Genomic DNA, 21210 nt, shown 5'->3' with positions numbered 1-21210 from the left:
AAGACCAACTTCCTCAGATCATATCTCCGAAAATGTCGCGAGAAAAGCTCTGAAATTCGGACCCAAGGTTCAGCGCCAATTCTTCTCAAATGGGTTTTTTTTGCGACTTCTGAAACGTCCCAGAAAAAAAGTTATAGCGAAAATGCCACGATGACCTGTTTGGAGCAGCGAAACCCTAGAATCCAAAGCTCTGATACCAAATGTTATGAAACCAGCTCACAAAAAGATAGAAAAGAGAGATCCACGCCTTATAATTCAGCCTCTTCGAGGGGGCAACCTCCTTTACATTACATAAATGAACAATTCTTGGATGATACAAATGAAAATACCTCCTTTCTATATATAGGAGTCTAAGTGGTCCCAATACAATCAGAGCCTACATAACAATAATATTGTAGGGCACAACAATAACAATAGTGGGCTTCTATGTGGCACAATAGTAACAATATGGGCACTACATGGGTACATCAATATAAATAAGGGGTATAACTACAATAGTAATGGGGTAATCACTAGTATTATAGGGACCCAACACTTCCCCTTTTGTGACAGGCGCCATGATCATATCATTTTCTTCTTCCTCCGCATATCTTGGGAATAGTTGTGCCACCTGGATGACTTATGCTATAGATGCTACCTCTGGAGCTCTAAACAATCCTTTGAAGTGATCTCTTCCCATTGTTTCCATCTCCTCAAATGATTTTGCAGTTCCTCCATCTGCCTGATTCATCTCCCAGATTGTGTTGGCATTTTTCCGACCCTTTGCATAGTTTTGGAAGAACTTGGAGTTTTCATCCCCTGCTGCAAGCCAAATGGATCTTCTCTTAAGCCTCCATTGTTCTTCAAAATCCAATAGTATCTTTCTTTTAGAGGATTCCAGTAATTTTATTCTCTCTTTTTTCTCCTCTGTCTCATATCCATCCTCCTCTACACTTTGCAATTTTTGAAGGGCTTCATTAATGCTTTTAAGATCAACTTCTTCCCTTAACCTCTTTTCCTTTGCCCAGTTGATTATGGCATGTTTCATTCTTTTTAGATTTCCCATAAATATCTGAGCCATTGAGCCACCTTGATCAGTGGCCTGATGATTCCAAGTTGCATTAACAAGTTTATTATAACTAGGGTCTTTAAGCCATACTGGATTAAATTTAAAAGGTGAACCAGGCTTCCTACTGGTCCCTTTTAGCTCCAGTATGATGGGGAAGTGATCCGACTCTCCACCTGTCCCAACCCATTGCCTAAAAAAGGGAATGAGATTAACCAGATCCTCCTTCAGCAAAAACCTATCCAATCTCTTTGCCACCCTTGCTTCTCCCGTTCGCCTATTTCTCCAAGTGGGGCTAGATTTGATCAAATTCACATCTAAGAGCTTCCCCTTCATGAGATTGTTTTGGAAGAAATCAATAAGCATATCTGCTTGTGTGAGAAGCCCCTAAAATTCAACCATGCTTCCTTTCTATTTTTCTTGTTACATATTTTTCTGCTATAATATTAAGATATATTAATATTAATATTATTTTACTTATTTTCTTAATATTTTCATAATTTTCTTTATTATATTTACATTTATTAAATAATTATTTTACGATTGGATTATTATTTTCTATATCGTTCTCAATCTTCTTATTACTTAAAAATATAATATTGCTCTCAGTCTTCTTATTATTTAATAATGATTTATTTATTTATATATTAGTATATATATTAATGTATATAACGTATTGTATTAATAGATATGATTATAATATTTAGGGTTATTATATTATTTCTATATTTAAAGTTATTGTTATTTATTTTTGTTGTTATATATATATTCTATATTTAAAGTTATTGTTATTTATTTTTGTTGTTATATCTATATATATATATATATATAATATTCATAATATTATTAGGATATATTAATAATTTTTGTTTTTTGACTTAATTATTTTATATTTTTATTTATTTGTTTATTATATTCTTGTTTGTTAAAGACTTATTTGATTAAAATTAGTTGACTTTTATAGTATTATTTTTTATTATTTTTATTTTTCTTTTTTTCTTACATTTTGTAAACACACACTAGAGTGTGTATGCAAGATAGTCGTTCCATTACAAAAAAACAAAATGACTAAATCAGTTTGGGCCAAATAATAACTATTCCCACAAAAAATAAAAAGCAAAATATATACGAATTAAGAGGGTGGAAAAAATTCAGCCAAGCACATCAACCAAACATTTTTCCTTTCTTTTTGTGAATCTTGTGCCAACCATTTTATGATGGTTCAATCGACACTAATGCCAATGATCTATCTGCATCCACCAGGGTGCCTTCTTTATCTGAGTCAGGAACCTTTGAAAATGAGCTCTTTTGGATCCTCTTAATCCATTTTAAATCTGCATACCCAAAGGGGGAGAGTCCTACTGAATCCGGATAATCAAATCTATATAGGTTAGTGAGATCTCAACTAGTTGTTGCCTAGTTTGTGTCATATTCTCCTCTTCCACTTGTTCTTGAACAATCTCTTTAAATTCTTCTTCTTCATCACCTGAAGAAAGAATCTCGGTAAACTTCCATCCTTTTGGTCACTTGAGTTGCTTCTTTTTCTTTCTTGGGTTTTTCTTTGCCAATGGACAAGAACTCTATAGGTGACCTGTTTAGAAACATTCACGACATCTAAAAGTCATGTTCTCATTGTCCAAAACTTATGACCACCGTGGATTATTGTGCTTCAATATAATATGATCTGGAAGTCCTTTGCTCAAATCTATTTCCACACATATTCTAACCAAGGTGAAGAGGCATTTTTCTATTATTTCCATATCCTTTTTTTAAAATTTACCCTATTTACTTCTCCTTCTTATTCTTATTAACATTTAAAATCTTTTTAGTTATCTGAATGGATGATTTTGTGAGTATAATTATTTAGATATTTGTCTTTCAAATCCATCACATAAAAGTATTGATTTTCGACGTGTTTCAAACCAACTATTGTGGTTCATCATCAGGACATAAAGCTAATTTTGTTTGACTCCCTTCATTAGTTATTGTGATCATTTTAATCTGGTTTATCATTTTTTCAATTTTCTCATATTTGAAATCCTAATATTCGATTAACATAACATCTATTCTCCATCTTCGACCCTACTTATCTCACCCATTTATCTCTTAACGCTTGATTAAATTTTGTATCTTTGTCCTGAGGATGAGCAAAACTTACTAGCTTGAAATGTCCTAATTTTATACTAACTTAAAATTTTGAATGTGATGGATCCAAAGATACCTAATAAAAATTACTCTACTCAGAATCCTTAACTCTAAAACATCTTGATGTCCCTGAGCTTCTCTCTCAATACCATCTTTCGATTCTCATTCTTGTTCTCAAACAATGCTTTTAAAGCTTCCCACATGTGCCATGCAGTGTCTTTTTCGGTAAGGTGAGGTATCAAGTGATCCTTGACTCCATCAAGAATGATCAACTTGGCCTTTGCATCAGCTAGGTTATACAAAGCCAAAGCTGCTGCATTAGTTGGTGCCTTGATCTAGGTGTTGGCATAGTCCCACAGATCATTCACCAACAACACTAACTTGATTCTTTCCTTCCATGAATTGTTTTCAGATATCCCTTTCAACTGGACCTCAAAAATCAAGCTAGAAATAATTTTCTCTGTTGGATTCTTATCCATAAATATAAGAGACTAGCCGTCACTCCTTCAACAACAAGACACCTTAGTTCCCTCTTAGAGCTACCACCTCTGCACAATTCCGACTCAAATTCTCTTCAAACTAACTTTGATACCATGTTAGAATTCCATGCACCCCAGGCTTGGTTAATGCTTTAGCTAGAAAACATAAACACACTGAAAATGCATAACTTCAAAAACTTATGCACAATGGAAATATATTTGCAATTAGATCAATGTATAATACACAATAATTTTTCCCAAACTACTCTTTTATTAGTCCATTAATAAGAAAATCCTTAGGGATATCATATGAGGGTTAGTGGCTCTTTACATCCCTGTACAATGAAAAGTATCAAGTCTAATCCTTTGACCAAATCATCTAGTGTTAAGGTTTTGTCTTATAAGCATTCTTGGTCCAAACATATACACTTACAACACACTAACTACATTATTGTAGCAAACTAGGGCTTTACCAACCCTCCTTAAATCATCAAAACAACAAATTTCTTACCCAGTAGTTCCCCTGTAGCCGATGGTTATCCTTTTATCTCCAAGATCAACTTGATGTCTCTTACGTCCAACCTATTCAGCCTTCTTGTACCCTTGCTCCCTTAGGGTTCCAACCCTCCTACGGCAACCTTCCTGTAGTTTTTCTCCTTGTTGTTCCTGTAGATTCACATCTCATGTAATGTACTAAAACACAAGACAAGAATATACTCTACTCTTTAAATAGTGGAACCCAATAGATCGATGAAAAACGATAATCGACAAGAGGAAGATAATCAAAGAAACATAATACAATTGTTTCTATGGGGAAAGCCACTGCTCAAAACCCTGATTATCTATTGCACTGATCGGAAATATGAGTGATAATACAAATCTTGTTCTCACAAAAACAATTCTACACAAGTATGATCAACTCTCTACCTCACAAACTCACACTGACCAACACTTAGCCAATTTGTGCTTCTTGCTGAGCCCCTATTTCCTTGCGCAATTCCAGTGAGGAATAACCCATATTTAATTGGGAATTCCTTCTTCGATAACTATGCAATCCAAATGTAGGTCTTCTTCTACTTGCATGCATGATCTGTACAACTCAGATCATTCTACAACTGATAGTACACTATCCTTGCACTCTAGTCGCAACTGGGTCTTTCTATGAACTGTCATGCATGATTTTCTCATGAGGGAATATTTAGTTAGCTGGAGTAGCACCGAGGATGCACCAGTGCACCAACTCACTACTAGACCTCTATTAGTTCCTCCAACAGTTAGAACTAGTTTAACTGACCATAACTCAGTCAAACTCGAATTTACATCTTGACAATGCCTTTGTCAAAATGTTAGCATACTACTCTTCCATGGGAATGCACTCCAAAACCATAATCTACCTCAATACACAATCCCTGAGATGATGATATCATACATCAATATGCTTGGAACGATCATGAAAAACTGGATTTTCAAAGAGTTTGATACAACTATGATTATCACAGTAAATCACAGTTGGATCCATCTGCTGACCAAACAAACCAACCAGAATCTTCCTCATCCAAATAGCCTCACATGTTGCCTGACTTGTGGCCATGTACCTTGCCTCTGCCAAACTAAGTGCAATCGATATCTGTTTCCTGTTGTACCAAGAAACTACTGTTGACCCAGTACTGAAGATCCCTCATGATGTGCTCTTCCTATCAGATGGACTCCCTGCCCAATGTGCATTGGTGAAGCCTTGAAGCTTGACTCTCTCTATCTGTCTATACCACAATCCATACTAAGTAGTTCCCTTGAGGTATCTCAACACATGCTTTGCCACCTTCCAATACAACTTGGTAGGCCTAACCATTGCTTGACTAAGATTATTAATTGCATAGCACATATCCGGTCATGTGTTCACCAAATGCATGAGTGAACCCACAAGTTTCCTATAAACAATAGCTTCAACTACTTCCCCTAAAGTAGCATCCTCCTTTCTCCAGTTACCTGCTAGAGGAGTCTCCATGGGTTTTCTGTTCTCCATGCAGAACCTCCGGAGTATCTCATTGGCATATTTTCCTTGAGACACAAACAATTCCCCATCACTGCCATACTTCCATGCCCAGAAAGTAATTAATGAGCTCCATGTCCTTCATCTCAAACTCTCTTGAAAGGTCCTATTGGGACGGGGTCCCTTGGGGTCAGTTTTTGGGAAAAAATCCCAAGTTTTGATGTATAAAATATAAAGTCTTCGCAAATTGTGGTCGCGGAGTGCATAGATAGTTAAAGAGTCATAAAGGGTTTTACCCTTCTTTATGTAAATTGAGTCAGCTTTTTGAGGAGACCATGGGATTGTATAAATAAGTTTGTCTTAGAGAGTTTACGACAGTAGTAGAGGATGAAGACGAATGTAAGGGGTCAGTAGAAGGAAGATCGTAGAAGTTTTAGGGAACAAGGGAGGCTCTATAGTTGTGTGCACAGAGGCCTAGAGTAGAGTCCGCAATTGAGTGCACGGAACCCTGCAGCTGAGTGCACATGGAAGTCTTGAGTCTGTAAGATGAACTGAATATTAATAAAGAAGATTGTTGCAGAAATACTTGTGTTTATCTCTTTAATTATGTTTTATATGAATGCGCTTTACGTTGTGATGGGTTTATGAAATAGTGATGTATTAATGCATGACTTTACACGATTTATATTGTTATATGAACGCAATTGATGTTAACCGTTTACACGAAGATTATCTTGTTGTATGTTAATCAAACACTTAGGCCGATCTGAGTAATTTTTGGGTTAAGAGTAATCTTTCATGCACGAAAGTAACTGATTAGCCTGTTTAGGGTCCGCAAAAGCTAGTCGTAGACTTCACAGAGGTATTGAGGCCGATTCAAGGAAGTTATATTGATAAGCCTTCAAGGATTATCGATCTGCACGAAGGAATATTTACGGCATAAAACGAAATCATCCTAATCTCTAGGTGCAGAAACTTGGTTCCAACATCCTCCCATACTGCTTTGAGTGAGACTTCAGTCCGTGCTCTACGGATTGATACTGAAAGGGCTAGTAGTGCAGGGATTTGTTTGGCGCACTAACTCTGAACCTAGGTTAGGACCCACTAAGCCAACAAATGGTTCTGTTTCTGGGACCAGGATCTGCATAAAGAGATGTGTGATGTCGCATCACTGGAATCTGACAAAGAAAGAAATTGAGAAGTGGTTGGATAGAAAGATCCATGAATTCGCGGTTCAAGAGAACAAAAATACGCACTTGACAAAAGAACAGTGGTTGGATAGGTATCTATACATAGAAATACACGAAATCTTCTTCTGCACCTTCCTGATCGAACTATATGAGTGGATCGCTAAATTGGCAGACGACCAAGGAAGGTGGAGGCTTAACGGTCCAATAGTGTGGACCCCGGAGCTAGTGCAGAGGTTGGAAGCTTCTGAAGATAAGATCGTGCGCGCTGTCGATCACTGGCTTGATCGAGTCATAGGAGGATTTGTGACAGAATTCGTGGTCGATACCTTAGTCAGCTACAGTGAAGCAGAGCAACGCTTTTTCAAAGGACCGCGAGGTAAGTATTTGAAATATTTGAATACTTGGATTAAAATGCTCTTGTGTGAAAAGCGGGTTATGCCACTACCTTGATGTTTGGATCTATGTGAAGTGGAAAATTATTTAGAAATCCAGATAGAGCAGGTCCTGAATATAGCCCATTCATAGAACCTCCTTCGAGTGACAATGAGGGAGCGGTATAGACCTCACTACAAAGCGCTGTACAATTCATAAAGTAGGGTTTTCCGCAAATACCTCATCCGCTTACACCACCTCCACCTTCACCTCCATAGCATACACCTTCACCCACACCACCACTACCTCTGCCATCATCCAATATGTCGAATACCATGAAGTTTCCTGTTTTCAAGGGCTTGGGAAGTGAGGACCCATATTAGTTTTGGTTCGTTGCGAAGGCTATATGGATGGAACATAATGTTACAGATGATCATATAAAGAAGGTGCAGTTGGTTACTGCTCTACAAGATCGCGTGTTGACATGGTACATTAAGTACTGCACCGATAACCCATTGGCATCGTTAGCAGACACTCAAACTGCTCTGAATAAGGAATTTGGTAGGCCCAAGTCTGAATCACAATCAGTTGTTGGATTCAAGGAAATCATGATGAGGCCTGGCGAAACACCCTGGGAACTGGATTAGAGACTGAAGTGCCAGATCCGCGAGGCTAACATGAATCTCACAGATAGTCAACACTGTGAATGGTTTGTAGCCTCGCTCCTGCCCCACCTAAGGGATGCTTTAGCACAACAAAAGATAGGGAACCAGGCAGAAGCCTTAGAAATTACTATGAGATTACATGAGACACCTATCCAGGATGCTGCTTTGGGAGTTCAGCAGATTCATGCAGAGTTGCAGAGCTTGAAGAAGGAACAACCTGCTCAGTCGGAGGTGTGCGAAGAAGTTTGGTGCCTAAAATATAAAATCCAGGGGCATGATAAAGATCACTACCTTGTCTTCATAAATTATATTACAGGGGGAGGGCTCATGCCCCTGAGGTAGGAGGCTGTCGCGGGATCAAGTATAGGGCCCACACTATGGTGCGCTATCTATCTGGTAGCTGGAAAGCATGTAACAAAGAATTGTAACTTGGTGCAAAAATTTGTACAGACGCCGCAACAATTATTCTGCAATTTCTGTAAATTGGTGGGCCACGATGAGCGTAACTGCCATAGATATGAATTGATGATAGAAAGAATGCCCGCGTATCGAATGCAAACAGAAACTTGACCTTCGGATCAAGGCAATGGGGGAGCGCATAGAGGATATCAAGGGCGCGGACAAGGCCGAGGAGGAGGAGGACTCGGTAGAGGTCGAGGAAAAGTTATTTGCTATAATTGCGGAGTGCCAGGACACTATGCGTGGGACTGTACATTCCAGACACGCCCATTATGCCGATACTGTACTCAGTTTGACCACGTAATAGAAGAATGCCCTATACTGATAGCTAAGATGCAGGAGAAGAAGGCGCAACCTCCGCAACCTGTCCAGAATTTACAGATGATGAGGGTTGAGCCCTCCGAAGAGGATCCCAATGTGAATATTATGTTGCGAAGTGGAATAATGACTGATGATGACAAAGGAAAGAAACCCAAAGAAAGTGAGTGGGGCCGCAAAGCTTCAGAAAGGAGGTTGGTTTCAATCTGAAGCATGCAAAGGAAATGTTCATGGAAGCAAAGAAAATATTTGTTGAGGCCTCTACCTCAGGAAGTTAGGACAAACTTTCTGAAGAGATTGACCCCTCTATGCTTACTACCTTCTTGGAGACTTGTATGAAGCTATTGCGCGACAGCAAGGCTGTGAAAAGGCTTCAAGAACTAATAAATAAGTGTGATGGTAAGGAAGGTGCTCCTGAAGTACATCGCACAGTCAGAAAGATAGGAAAACACAAGACAAGAACAGGGTGTGAGAGGAGGCATACCGCGTAAATAGGAAAGTATGAGATGGACCAAGTTATTTTGGATGTGGGGTCAGATGTGAATGTTCTGTGTAAAGAATGGGGAGGCTTGTGCTGCAGTGGTCTCCGATCCAATTAAGGATGATAAACCAGCAAAAGATTATCCCTAAGGGGAGATTGCATGGAGTGATCGTAGATATAGAAGGTGCGAGCACGTTGGCCGATTTTGAAGTGATAGAGATTGTTGATGACATCATTCCATACCCCGCACTCCTGGGAATTAATTGGGCTATAAACTTGAATGGGGTAATTAATTTGAAGAAGCAGAGGATGTTGTTTGAAAGGAAATCGCTCCGCTTAATAGTACCACTGGACCCTGTAGAAGGACTGCGCTACATTAAACTAGTCCGCGACTATGAGGAAAGCGATGATGATTTGGACTAGATCTATAAAATAACACTGTAAGACCAAGATTGGGTTAATTCGACAGCTGATGGATGAATCGCATGGGACCGCGAAAGCTCCTGTACATCAGATTTGAACAAAGAATTGGAGCACTGGTAGAATAGGTTGCACGAGGTAGCTACATTGTGCTGTAATATGATGACTAAATCGCTGCACTGTGTATCATCTAAGGTAAGAAGTTTACCTTATTATGATGGTGTAACTGATGTAGATAAATTTTTGGATGCATTTGAAAGGGAAGTTCCTGAGAAGCATCGCTTCCAAGCGTTGGATTTTGCACTGTGCGCTACACCCTCATGGTGGTGGGGTACACATAAAGACAATTTCAATGAATGGAACGAGTACAAAAGAATGATGAGATTGCGGTTTGGTCGCCCAAAATTTCGGCTAACAGAGAAATATGATGGGAGGAATGATCCACATGATCATTTAGAAAAATGGACTAAGGTCTATGGAATAAAGCTGCAACTAGAATGGGTGCATATATTCTGTCACACTTTGGACATCATTCCTATGAATTGGTACTTGGAAACGGAGCTCTGCCACGACACTGCAGAATGGGATATTTTAAGAGAGGGATTTTTTATGACATTCAGCTTTGAGGATGGATTCGAATGCATTGATGAGGCACTGCAGGAGGTTAAGGCAACAATATTTAGAATACTGCAGGATCCTTTGGAATTGATTCAACCAAATTGGAGCACCCAGTTGCGCCATGCACTAGAGTGCTATAATGTGACTACCGAAGAAGATGATGAGGATCCAAGGAATATTAACATCCTAGAGGCAGAAGGCCACCGCAAAGTCGAAGGACCGCAGATAGAGAATCTAGATATCACCACACCACTGAAAACTAGGCAAGTAAACATTGGCACAGAAGCGGAGTCGAAGTTTGCGAAGATTGGAGATTACTGGGATGATGCCATAGTAGATAAGGTCACTGAGTTGCTCCGCAAATATCAGGATTTTTTCCCTACAAAGTTTTCAGACCTGAAAGGTATCATAGGAGATTTGGGCGTAATGAAGATTACCTTGAAGCTGGATGCAAAGCCGATTAAGCAGAGGCCATATTGCCTTAACCCAAAGTATAAGGAAAAGGTCCGCTTAGAGTTGGATAAGATGCTTGAGGCAGGAATTATTGAACCAGTGGAGGAGTCTGATTGGGTGAGCCCAATGGTAGTCCAAGAGAAGAAGCAGAAAGGAGAGATCCAAATTTGCATAGACCTCAGGAAGCTCAACGATGCCTGCGTTCATGATCCTTTTCTGACACCATTTATAGATGAAGTATTGGATAATGTTGGAGGGAAAGAAGCCTATTCATTCACTGATGAGTTCTCTGGATACCATCAGATTAAGATCATGCCAGAATATAGGAGCAAGGCAACCTTCATGACAGAGTGGGGATGTTTCCAGTATACAATAATACCTTTTGGGCTTAAGAATGCGCCAACGATCTTCTCGCGTGTAGTCATCGCGACGTTAAAAGAGTTCATTCAAAATTTTTTGGAGGTATATTTTGATGATTGGACAATGTTTGGGATGGTAAAGCGCCATTTGGCTAGCTTGTGCTTGATGTTGGATAAGGCCAAAGGTATCAGATTGCGCTAAACCTGAAGAAGTGCTTGTTTTGCTTCCCTTTTGAGATCTTGCTGGGTCATGTGGTGTGCAATTCAGGACTAATGGTGGACCCTGCTAAGATCACAGTCATAGTTAATTTGGAGGCACCAAGAAGTGTTAAACAACTATGCGTAATGCTGGGTCATACTAGGTATTATCAGAAGTTCATCAAGAGTTATGATTAGATTACCACACCTATGGAAAGACTAGTGAAGAAGGATGCTACATTCTGTTGGGATGAAGAATGTCAATGGAGTCTAGATGTATTGAAGGAGAAAATGGTCACTGTGCCGATCCTAGGCTTCCCGAATTGGAAGAACTAATTTCATGTGCATGTGGATGCCTCGTGTATTGCGCTAGGAGCAATGCTGACACAGGCCGATGAAGGAGAGATGGATCACCCTATAGCATTTGCAAGAAGGAAGTTGTCAAAGGTTGAAAAGAATTATGTGACAGCAGAGCGCGAAGGGTTGGCTATGATATAGGTACCCTAGAAATTCAAACATTAGCTTCTAGGCGAACATTTCAAGATGTACACAGACCATTTTGCATTAAAATATCTAGTTAATAAGCCTGTGTTGGGGGGGGGATATGCAGATGGTTTCTGTTGTTTCAAGAATATGATTTCGAGGTAATTGTGAAGCCAGGGTGATTAAATGCAGGGCCATACCATCTATCACACATTGAAATAGGAGAGGAGCCTACTAATTTGGAGGAAGGGCTGCCTGATGCGCAACTCTTCACGTTTCACATAGCGGATAATCACTTCATGGATATTATCCATTTATTGACCACAAGAACGGCTCCAGAAGGACACACTAGTCAATAGAAGAAAGAATTGGTGGTACGCGCGGTAGATTTCTTTGTGATCGAAAACCATTTGTATAAGATGGGATCGGATGAGATAATTCGACGTTATGTGCCTGATTTTGAACGAACCAGTATCCTCGCTGAATCTCATGGAGGAGCTGCGGGAGGGCATTATGTAGGAAAAGAAACAACAAAGAATATTTTACGCATTAGATTGTGGTGGCCGACGCTACATAAATACTCTAAAGCATATTGTAGGGCATGCAATGCATGTTAGAGAATGGGTAGGCCATCGTGGAGAGATGAACTGCCTTTGAATCCGCAGGTGTCATTGCAGCCATTTGAGAAATGGGCAATTGATTTTGTAGGACCGATTCAGCCTCCAGGCAAGAAATCTGGTGCACAATATATCATCACCGCGACCGAATATTTGACCAGATGGGCGGAGGCACAGCCTGTGAAAGACTGTATAGGGGAAACAACATCGAAATTCTTGTTTGAATATGTGTTGACTAGATTTGGTTGCCTGAAGGTTTTGATGAGTGATTGCAGTACATATTTTCTCAATGAAACGACCAACACACTGACATAAGAGTTCCATGTTTATCATTAGAAGAGTACACCATATCATTCTTAGGCCAATGGAGTGGTTGAGGCTTTTAATAAGATATTGGATAATGTGCTAACGAAGGTGTGGAACACATAGCAGAATGATTGGGACGTGCGCGTACCAACAGTGTTATGGGCTTACATAACTACTTGTAAAAATCTTACTGGTCAGACACCTTTTAGGTTGGTCTATGGCGTGGAAGCTGTCATGCCTATGGAGTATATCATGCCTAGTCTATGCATCATGGCTTTCACAGGAATGGTGGATCGCAGAGCCTTAGAAGAAAGGCTCGCGTAGCTAACAGAGCTTGAGGAACATAGTTTTTTGGTTGGATTCCATCAGTAGGTTCAGAAGGAGCATGAAAAGGCTTGGCACAATCGACACATTAAACTACGCACCATAAGGTAAATGATCTGGTTTTATTATATGATAGTAAGTTTGATAAGTTTCCAGGAAAATTTCAGATGCACTGGCTGGGGCCATATGTTATCAAGAGATTACAGATGGTGGAGTAGTTCAGCTCACGAAGTTCAATGGAGACCCATTTTTGGGAAGGATAAATGGAAGCCGATTGAAGCCATACAGTGGGGATCTGACCTAGTGACTACATGATGATAACACAGTCTTAGCTCTCTAGGCAGCTGCAAAGAGGCGCGGGACTATAAACTACATTGCCTGGTTTGTAGAACTATGCGACAGGGGGGCTGCATGAAAAAGGATGATGTCACAGCACCAAAATAAGCGTGAAGGGAGTTGCGCTATAGGGGGAGAGACTGCGCAACACAACCATAAAGTGAACATTACAACCACTGTTCATGATTTGACAGTAAGGAGACGGTTAAGAGGAGCCGGGGGGGGGGGGGGGGGGTGTTATAGACATTTTTGGGCATTGCAACCCCAATCATAAATGTCCATAAATTAAGGGCTCCTAAGTCCCTAAAGGTGTTGTTCCAACCCCTAAAAGAACAAGGTCAACTGATTACAGCATCTCCCAGAAGTTCTCCATGAGAAACTACTCAGAACTGGTCAAAACTGGACCATTTCACCTGCCCCATAGTCAAAGTGCGTTGCATCCCACCTGAATACACACAGTAGGTGCGATGCATGTTGAAAAACCCTTCTATGGGGTGCGATGGGCGAGAGTGGACAAATGGCAGGGTCAATCCGCAAGGTGGAGGAGCATGGAATCTTCCAGAAACTTCTCCTGTGACACTTGCCTCTCTGCATTCGACCAGGGATGAGTAAGAGATCATCAATCTCCATGTGGAATCAAAAACTATCAGGTAGAAGACACTAATCAAATCTCAAAAGCTGACTCACCTCCCTTGCAGACATCTATATATGGATCCCTCATCCCAGAGATCCAGAGGTTGGAATTTTGTATCTTGTAAGGAAGTGCTGTTGGTTTCTTGGTGCAATATCATAGTGTTGGGTGATCTAAGCTTTTCATGAGGTGAAGAAGGGCTTTCTTGCTGAGAGGATGATGCTGGGTTAGAACAATTGGTTGTAATCCTCTTTGCTCTTTCTTGATTATCAATAAAGCTATTCAAGTTTACCTCCACATTCTTGTATGATTGATGATTTATGCATTTGTGTGGTCAATATACATTTGGTCCTATATTTTTTTATGATAATAGATCTATGTTCTTGGATAGTGTTATGCTGCTTTGATTCTACAGGTACTCTTTGAAGCTGGGTAGACAAGGAAGCGAGTGGCGAAGACCTATCAGAAGAGAGAGGAATCTAGCAAGGAACCAAGCGCAAGACAGAGGTTGGTATCCTCATTCTTCTCTTATCTATTTCTCATAAAGGAAAACGAAAGTAGTTTTTAGTTTGTTTGTTTCTAAGGTAGCTACCAGCCTTAGTGGGACTAGCAGCTCTGCATAGACACTAGTTTTCCCGATAACAAAATGGCGACTCCATTGGGGAGCGAATAGATTGATTGTTTATCTACATTTGTTTACTTTATAAACTTACAGACGGAGCCTGAAGTCAAGCCAGCTAGCCTTCGAATTGCATTTGCTATGCAAGTGCAAAGTAGATCAATGCTGCTTCAGTCTATCTCCGGGTTTTGTTTATGAATTAAACAATTGATTTACAAGCTCTCTAATTGCCCTTGTGGTGGCTCTAGTAACCTCCTTAGATCTACCCCTGTGATTGATTTACTGATTACCACTTGCTCGGCCTAAATCCCTAAACTAAACTGTAAATTGTGACCCAGGAACCCAGTCAAAGTCTCATCCCTGGTCCAGTGCACTGTCTGTTCTGTGAACTCCAAATGCATCGCACTTCCCGAGTGTAGTAGGTGCGTTGCATTTCAGTTTCACTGTGTTACAGGTGCACTGATCAGACAAGGCCTTGTTCCTAAATTTTGGTTTCTGTGTTCACTCTTTTCAACTCTATTCAAGAATTTTGCTGCCTGTAGTCAGTACACCTCTGTTGAAACCCCCTTTCTTGCTGTTATTCCACCTCCATTGTGCAAAGAACTGTAAATGTTTTTATGTATTTTTGAGTCATTTTCAGTTCTCCTTTATAAAGAAGTAGCGTAATTTTACTGTCGTTTCTTGATTTAAAAGTGTCGCAAGTGTCGTTTTCAGTCATAGAAGAGAATCTGATTGTTCTTGATAGTCGATTACACTGTTACTCTTGTATTTGATTTGAGTTAGTAGTTTTTCAAGTGTCGAAAGCAAGTTTTCAATTCCAAATAACAAAGTGTCGTCATTGTCCTCATTTTGTTTTGAAAAGAAGCTTGTTAGTAATTGTCGCTTTGAAAAATAATTCAGATTTGCGCTTAGCTTTCTTTTTATCATTCACACATTAAGAAGGCTGAAAACAAATACATGCATGTGCATTTGCATTTAGACTGTTTGTTGGTTTGATTTAGGACAGTGCATATAGTGTGTGCTCTCTGCTCTTTGTTGAAAGAAAATCATCTCTCTTTCCTTAGTAGCTAGGATTTTCATTGCAAAAAGAAGATTAAACGACTGTTTATCATCTTAGATTTCATTTTAGGAATTGTACATCTACATCACGCGGTGAACCTGAAAGGCAAATTTCTTAAGCAAGATCAACTATAAAATAAATTTAATGAATCTAAAAACGCTTTGGAACCTAACGCACAACATCTAGAAGTCTAGGCTAGAGACGTATTCCGGCGTCGTAAAGCCTGGTAACTGTTGTTTTCACTGTTGGTTGGGTGATTCCTCCGCTTTGAGACAATAAGTGCTAGTACGGACTTGTGCTCCCACGTACCATCGAGTATATTTTGGGAGACCACAATAGGCTTAATCCTTTATCCATAGGAAGCCGTGTCTGCCGCCCTATCGATTGCAATGCACTGAACACAACATTCGGGAAGATTGACTGCCGTACCGTAAAAAGTATTCTGCAGTTTTGCGATTGGTTTGGTAATCCCTCTGTCTAGATTTCCAGAGAAGTCCCTTTTGTTCCTTTTCAGACTCCTTAATGGAAAAGGTCCATCTGAGCACTTGTCACTTCAGGCTCATTAAAAATCGAAGGCGACTAGAGTCATCTTTTGTTTTTTCTCGACTCTTAAAAATTGAAAAAACAAGTTGTGTCAAAGCATCTAAAATTTATTTTAAACGGAATAAACATCACCTTTCCTGCGTTGGTCTTAGGTTGAGAAAAATGGAGTCCACCAACCAAGGAGTTCCCCTTGGGGAAATCCTAGTCCCTTCTCCTCTTAGGGAGATGTTGGTGCGCCCCATATGGCCACATTGTCTCTCCCAGGATTGAAAATCGGCTTTCCCGTATGGCTCTTCTCAACTTCTGTCGTTCAGAACACCGCGATTCTTGAACAATCAAGTCAGCAACTAAACGATACCAGAGTTACCCCCCAACCCTCTACTTCGTCCAATTCTTCCTCTCCTCCTTCCTCTTCGCTTGATGAAGCTGGTAAAGCCCAAAATCAAGTAACTGAGAAGAAGAAAGAGAAGAAGAAGAAGGAGCCAAAGGCGAAAAGGGGCAACCAAGCATCATCTAGCGAAAATCCACACACTACACCGAACAGGCCTAAATCGCCATGTGTCATTTGCAAAGGAGACCACTATCATTGAGATTGTCCTTGCATCCCTCAGATCTTAAGGGACTGGTCTCCTCGTTTGCACAATCCGGTGTCATCAACCTCTGACGATCACGTTGAGCATACACCGTCAACTAGTGAAAGTGAAGCCCCTGGACAAAAAGGAAAATATAAATTTCCTTGTAAATTGTGTGAAGGCGATCACGCCGTCCACCGTTGTCCCTTCTTAGACGAAGCTAAAAGAGTTTTGGACGACCGTTCGGTTTCACCGTTACGGCTTCCTCCTGGATATAAGAAACTCTTGCCGAGTCTGTCACTAGTTGAAAATCCAGCTGACATGCCCTTGTGGTCGGCCGAAGCATCTATCATTGAAGATAAACCATCTGAATCCACACCAGACGAAATTCAAAAGGTCGAGGCGGCAGTTGACCCGGTCGTGCCTTCAGAGGATCAATCTTCAGATGATACAGTCACCGAAGAGAATAAGAATGGCACCGTTCAAATTCTCTTCGTAAGCAAAGACTCCGATGAACATGGGGGCAGTCTACCCGTTCCTTTACCGCAGGAAGGAAGTTTGTCAGAGTCGTATCCGGCTGTCTATTCGGTCCCACCTCCAAGCAACCTGGCTGTTTCCTTTGACTGGAATCTACTAGGCAGACCCCGTTTAAAGGCTAGTGTACCATTTCGAATCATTGCTCAAATATATAGAATGGTCAAGGCCGGTACCATCATAGATGAAGGGGATTCTGTGAGTATCCTTTCCTCAAATGCTTGGAAAGCGCTTGGTTCGCCATCACTTTTCCCTGAGATGAGAAATCTAACAGGCTTTGACAAAGGAACTAGTCGACCGTTAGGGATCCTTCCCGATATGCTGATAACATTGAGAAGGATAACCGTTCACATGAACGTAATGGTAGTCCAAGGACCCCTGGATTATAATCTACTCCTTGGACGAGACTATATTTATTACATGGGAGCCGTCGTCTCCTCACTCTTTAGAGTAATGTGTTTTCCGCACGAAGGAAGAGTGGTCAAGCTCGTAGACCAGCTTTCATTTCCTGGTTCACACATAGCAAATAGTCATATACCGACCCTGAATGGTCTTTTCACGCAAGGAATGTCTCGTCAATCCCCAGTCCGTCCTCCTGATGAACGCGAGTGATTCGGAGGACATGACTGAAACCCAGGGGGCATGCACCCTGGTCTGTTTCGGCAGGAAAACCTTGGGTATAGGGTAGGTTTCCGCGGAGGATATATGACTAGTCTGACACACCCGTCCGTTTAGGAAAATGGGATTAGGCTGGAATAAGATTCCCTCGTCAAAGTTATGTGAGTGGAGGCGTCTGCGCCACTCACCTTTGTCTATTTCGGTAGACATCGCCGAGGAAGTGTTTTGTCTGTGACACGGATGGAACAATCTTTGGTAACCTAGAAATTTTTCGCTATACCTGGGGGCATGCAAACCTTTTGGCATGCAAGCGAAGAGCGACCATTTATTTTTTTAAATTTATAGGTCCTCTAACCCTTTAAACTCGTAGGATTGGTCGTTTCCTAACTTGCATAAAGAAAGGATGCGGAGCAAAGCTTTGTAAGGTGCAAGCTTCTTAAAAATGGCATCTTAGATGAGACATCCTTATTATACGACTGGATCGAGCAGTTTTAACGTGGAATTCAAGCTCGTTAAAAAATAAACATAAGCAATGAGCAAGTGTTTCCCCCAGCGTTTAAGCTCATTAAAAAATGAACCAATTTCCGGTAAATAACCATCGTGAATGTATTACTTCAGCCTTTGAAGCCTTGGTCGTGTTCTCATCATCACCTCCACTCCGTATTGGCCGATCATTCACCTCCACTTGATTGTTTACCCTTTTGAGGAACAACTGCGAAGAGTGATCCTGTTAGCCATCCTTGTGACACTGCCGTGATTGGAAAATTCCAAACCTTACCTGGAATCAGCTGCTACCAAATCTATCACTCGTTCCTCAAAAAACGAGTCTCCTTTAAGCTCTTTTCAACTGACTCGTAAAATATGAAAAGATTGCCGAGCCATTGGCCTCTCCAGCTTGTTAAAGGGACTGGAAGTGCTATCCCTCCTTTAGATTTTAATATTTTTGGACCTGAGGGATTATTACACAAAAAGATCGAGCGCTTGTTTTGTTCGGCTCGTTAAAATTACCGAAAATTCATCCCTTTTGTATTATTTTATACTTTTTTGGACTTAAGGGATTAGATGACGAAAAAGGATTTTTGGAGTTTCCTTTACGTCCCTTTTCAGACTCTCTAAAATTGAAAAGGACCGAGTTATCTTTGTCGTTAAACTCGTTAAAACCGAATAGCGACAAACTTGTCCATAACAGACAAGAACGAGTTTCACTATCGCTAGGCTCGTTAAAACATAGCGATGGGTTTGCCCGAAGGGCAAATTATAGAACAAGCATATGTTATCCTCCTCAAGCTTGACAAAAATAAAGAGGTACTGGTCAGCAATGACTGGGGAAAATTGGGAAGAAAACTTGAAGAAACTTTGTTGGTAGCAAGTCGCTCTTGAACATGACACTTTCACTCTGCATCCGAGTCGGGTTGGGTTGTTCCATTCACTGGTCACATCACTATGGTTCCACCACACCATCCACATTTGGGGTTAATGCTACCAATCCATCATGTCAATGTCGCCGATATGTTCAAGAGAAGTCGCTCAGAGAATTCACCTGTGTCTCACCCACTGCAATACATTTACGCTCCATTCTTTTATGACCGCCACCCTGGACCTTATATCACCAGTTCGTTTTCACCTCCATTAAAATCATTTGCTCCGTTCTGTGTCATTGATGTGGGATTCACTAAGGCCCTCCTATGACGGATCGCTTCTTGTCGACATCAGCTCATTATCCAAGAAGTTGGTCTAGGAACAACCCTTTCAGTACTCTGAAGCCTGCATGCCTCAATGGCAAGTTTCTCACTTCTGGCGACAGGTTTACATCAATGGCCTTTGACCAAAAGATTTTGCGTGGTGTTCGACGCCAAGTCCCTTATTCACACCACGTGAATTGTACTGTAGTACCTTGAGGGTCATCATCATTATCGGTGATTCCTCTCGCGCCTGTTAATGGCTTACATCATTGGCTGGTAATCAGGCGATGTCTTTCCATGTTCGACTCCAAAAAATCTCTCACATGGATCGACCTGTACTTTGAGTGAAGATAGAACGAGATTGAAGACCCCGGATCTAGTTTCATCCATCCGGGCTGCGATATATTTTCAGGAAAATAAAGACATCAACTATACATCATTGCTGCAGAGATAATCATCCAATCTAAGGGATGATGGCTCTACCAGAATCATCAGTCTACACTCAGACGATTGTCTGTCCTATGTACATGAAAATGAATTTATAAAGCCGAGCATGGGAATGCCCGCCTCAGCTAGATCATGAAAATATTATGAAGATAATGTATTGTATTGTATCTTATTACAGGTCACCTTCCAGCTTGAAAAAACTTCGGATCCTCATGATAAAGCATTTCACCCGACATCAAAAGATTAACGACCTCATGCTTTAGGGGGCAACTGTTATAGACATTTTTGGGCACTGCAACCCCAATCATAAATGTCCATAAACTAAGGGCTCCTAAGTCCCTAAAGGTGTTGTTCCAACCCCTAAAAGAACAAGGTCAACTGATTACAGCATCTCCCAGAAGTTCTCCATGAGAAACTACTCAGAACTGGTCAAAACTGGACCATTTCACCTGCCCCATGGTCAAAGTGCGTTGCATCCCACCTGAATACACACAGTAGGTGCGATGCATGTTGAAAAACCCTTCTATGGGGTGCGATGGGCGAGAGTGGACAAATGGCAAGGTCAATCCGCAAGGTGGAGGAGCATGGAATCTTCCAGAAACTTCTCCTGTGACACTTGCCTCTCTGCATTCGACCAGGGATGAGTAAGAGATCATCAATCTCCATGTGGAATCATGTTGGGTCCCTATAATACTAGTGATTACCCCATTAATATTGTAGTTATACCCCTTATTTATATTGTTGTGCCCCTATTACCCACATATTGTTATTTCTGTGCCCCATAGAATCCCTCTATTGTTATTTTTGTGGCTTTATATTATTATTGTTAGGTCGGCTGGATTATATTGTGACTCCTTAGACTCCTATATATAGAAAGGAGGTTTTGTCATTTGTATCATCCAAGAATTGTTCATTTATGTAATGTAAAGGAGGTTGCCCCCTCGAAGAGGCTGAATTCTAAGGCGTTGATCTCTCTTTTCTATCTTTTTGTGAGCTGGTTTCATAACATTTGGTATCAGAGCTTTGGATTCTAGGGTTTCGCTGCTCCAAACAGGTCATCGTGGCATTTTTCGCTATAACTTTTTTTTGTGACGTTTCAGAAGTCGCAAAAAAAACCCATTTGAGAAGAAATCGCGCTGAACCTTGGGTCCGAATTTCAGAGTTTTTCGCGCAATATTTTCGGAGATATGATCTGAGGAAGTTGGTCTTTTTGCAGACTCCTGAATTACACTCAAAACAGGTGACC

General features: G+C 40.7%; 1 protein-coding gene across 1 annotated transcript; it reads right to left on the bottom strand.

The window, feature by feature from the left end:
* Positions 1 to 619: 619 nt before the first annotated feature.
* Positions 620 to 1411, bottom strand: LOC149218891 (uncharacterized). Its single transcript, XM_089386654.1, has one exon. It carries the CDS (start codon positions 1409 to 1411, stop codon positions 620 to 622), a length of 792 nt encoding a protein of 263 aa, XP_089242780.1.
* Between the last annotated feature and the right edge of the window lie 19799 nt (positions 1412 to 21210).

The sequence above is a fragment of the Pinus tabuliformis genome, chromosome Q (assembly GCF_031772625.1).
Source record: "Pinus tabuliformis cultivar Carrire ecotype Pingquan chromosome Q, CPIR1, whole genome shotgun sequence".
Lineage (NCBI taxonomy): Eukaryota > Viridiplantae > Streptophyta > Pinopsida > Pinales > Pinaceae > Pinus > Pinus tabuliformis.
Note: the sequence above shows the minus strand (reverse complement) of the source record. Positions and strands in the feature narration are given on the sequence as shown.

Bases quoted from the DNA above. Each gene is read 5' to 3' on its own strand.
- LOC149218891 (XM_089386654.1), bottom strand. From the start codon at position 1,411: ATGCTTATTGATTTCTTCCAAAACAATCTCATGAAGGGGAAGCTCTTA.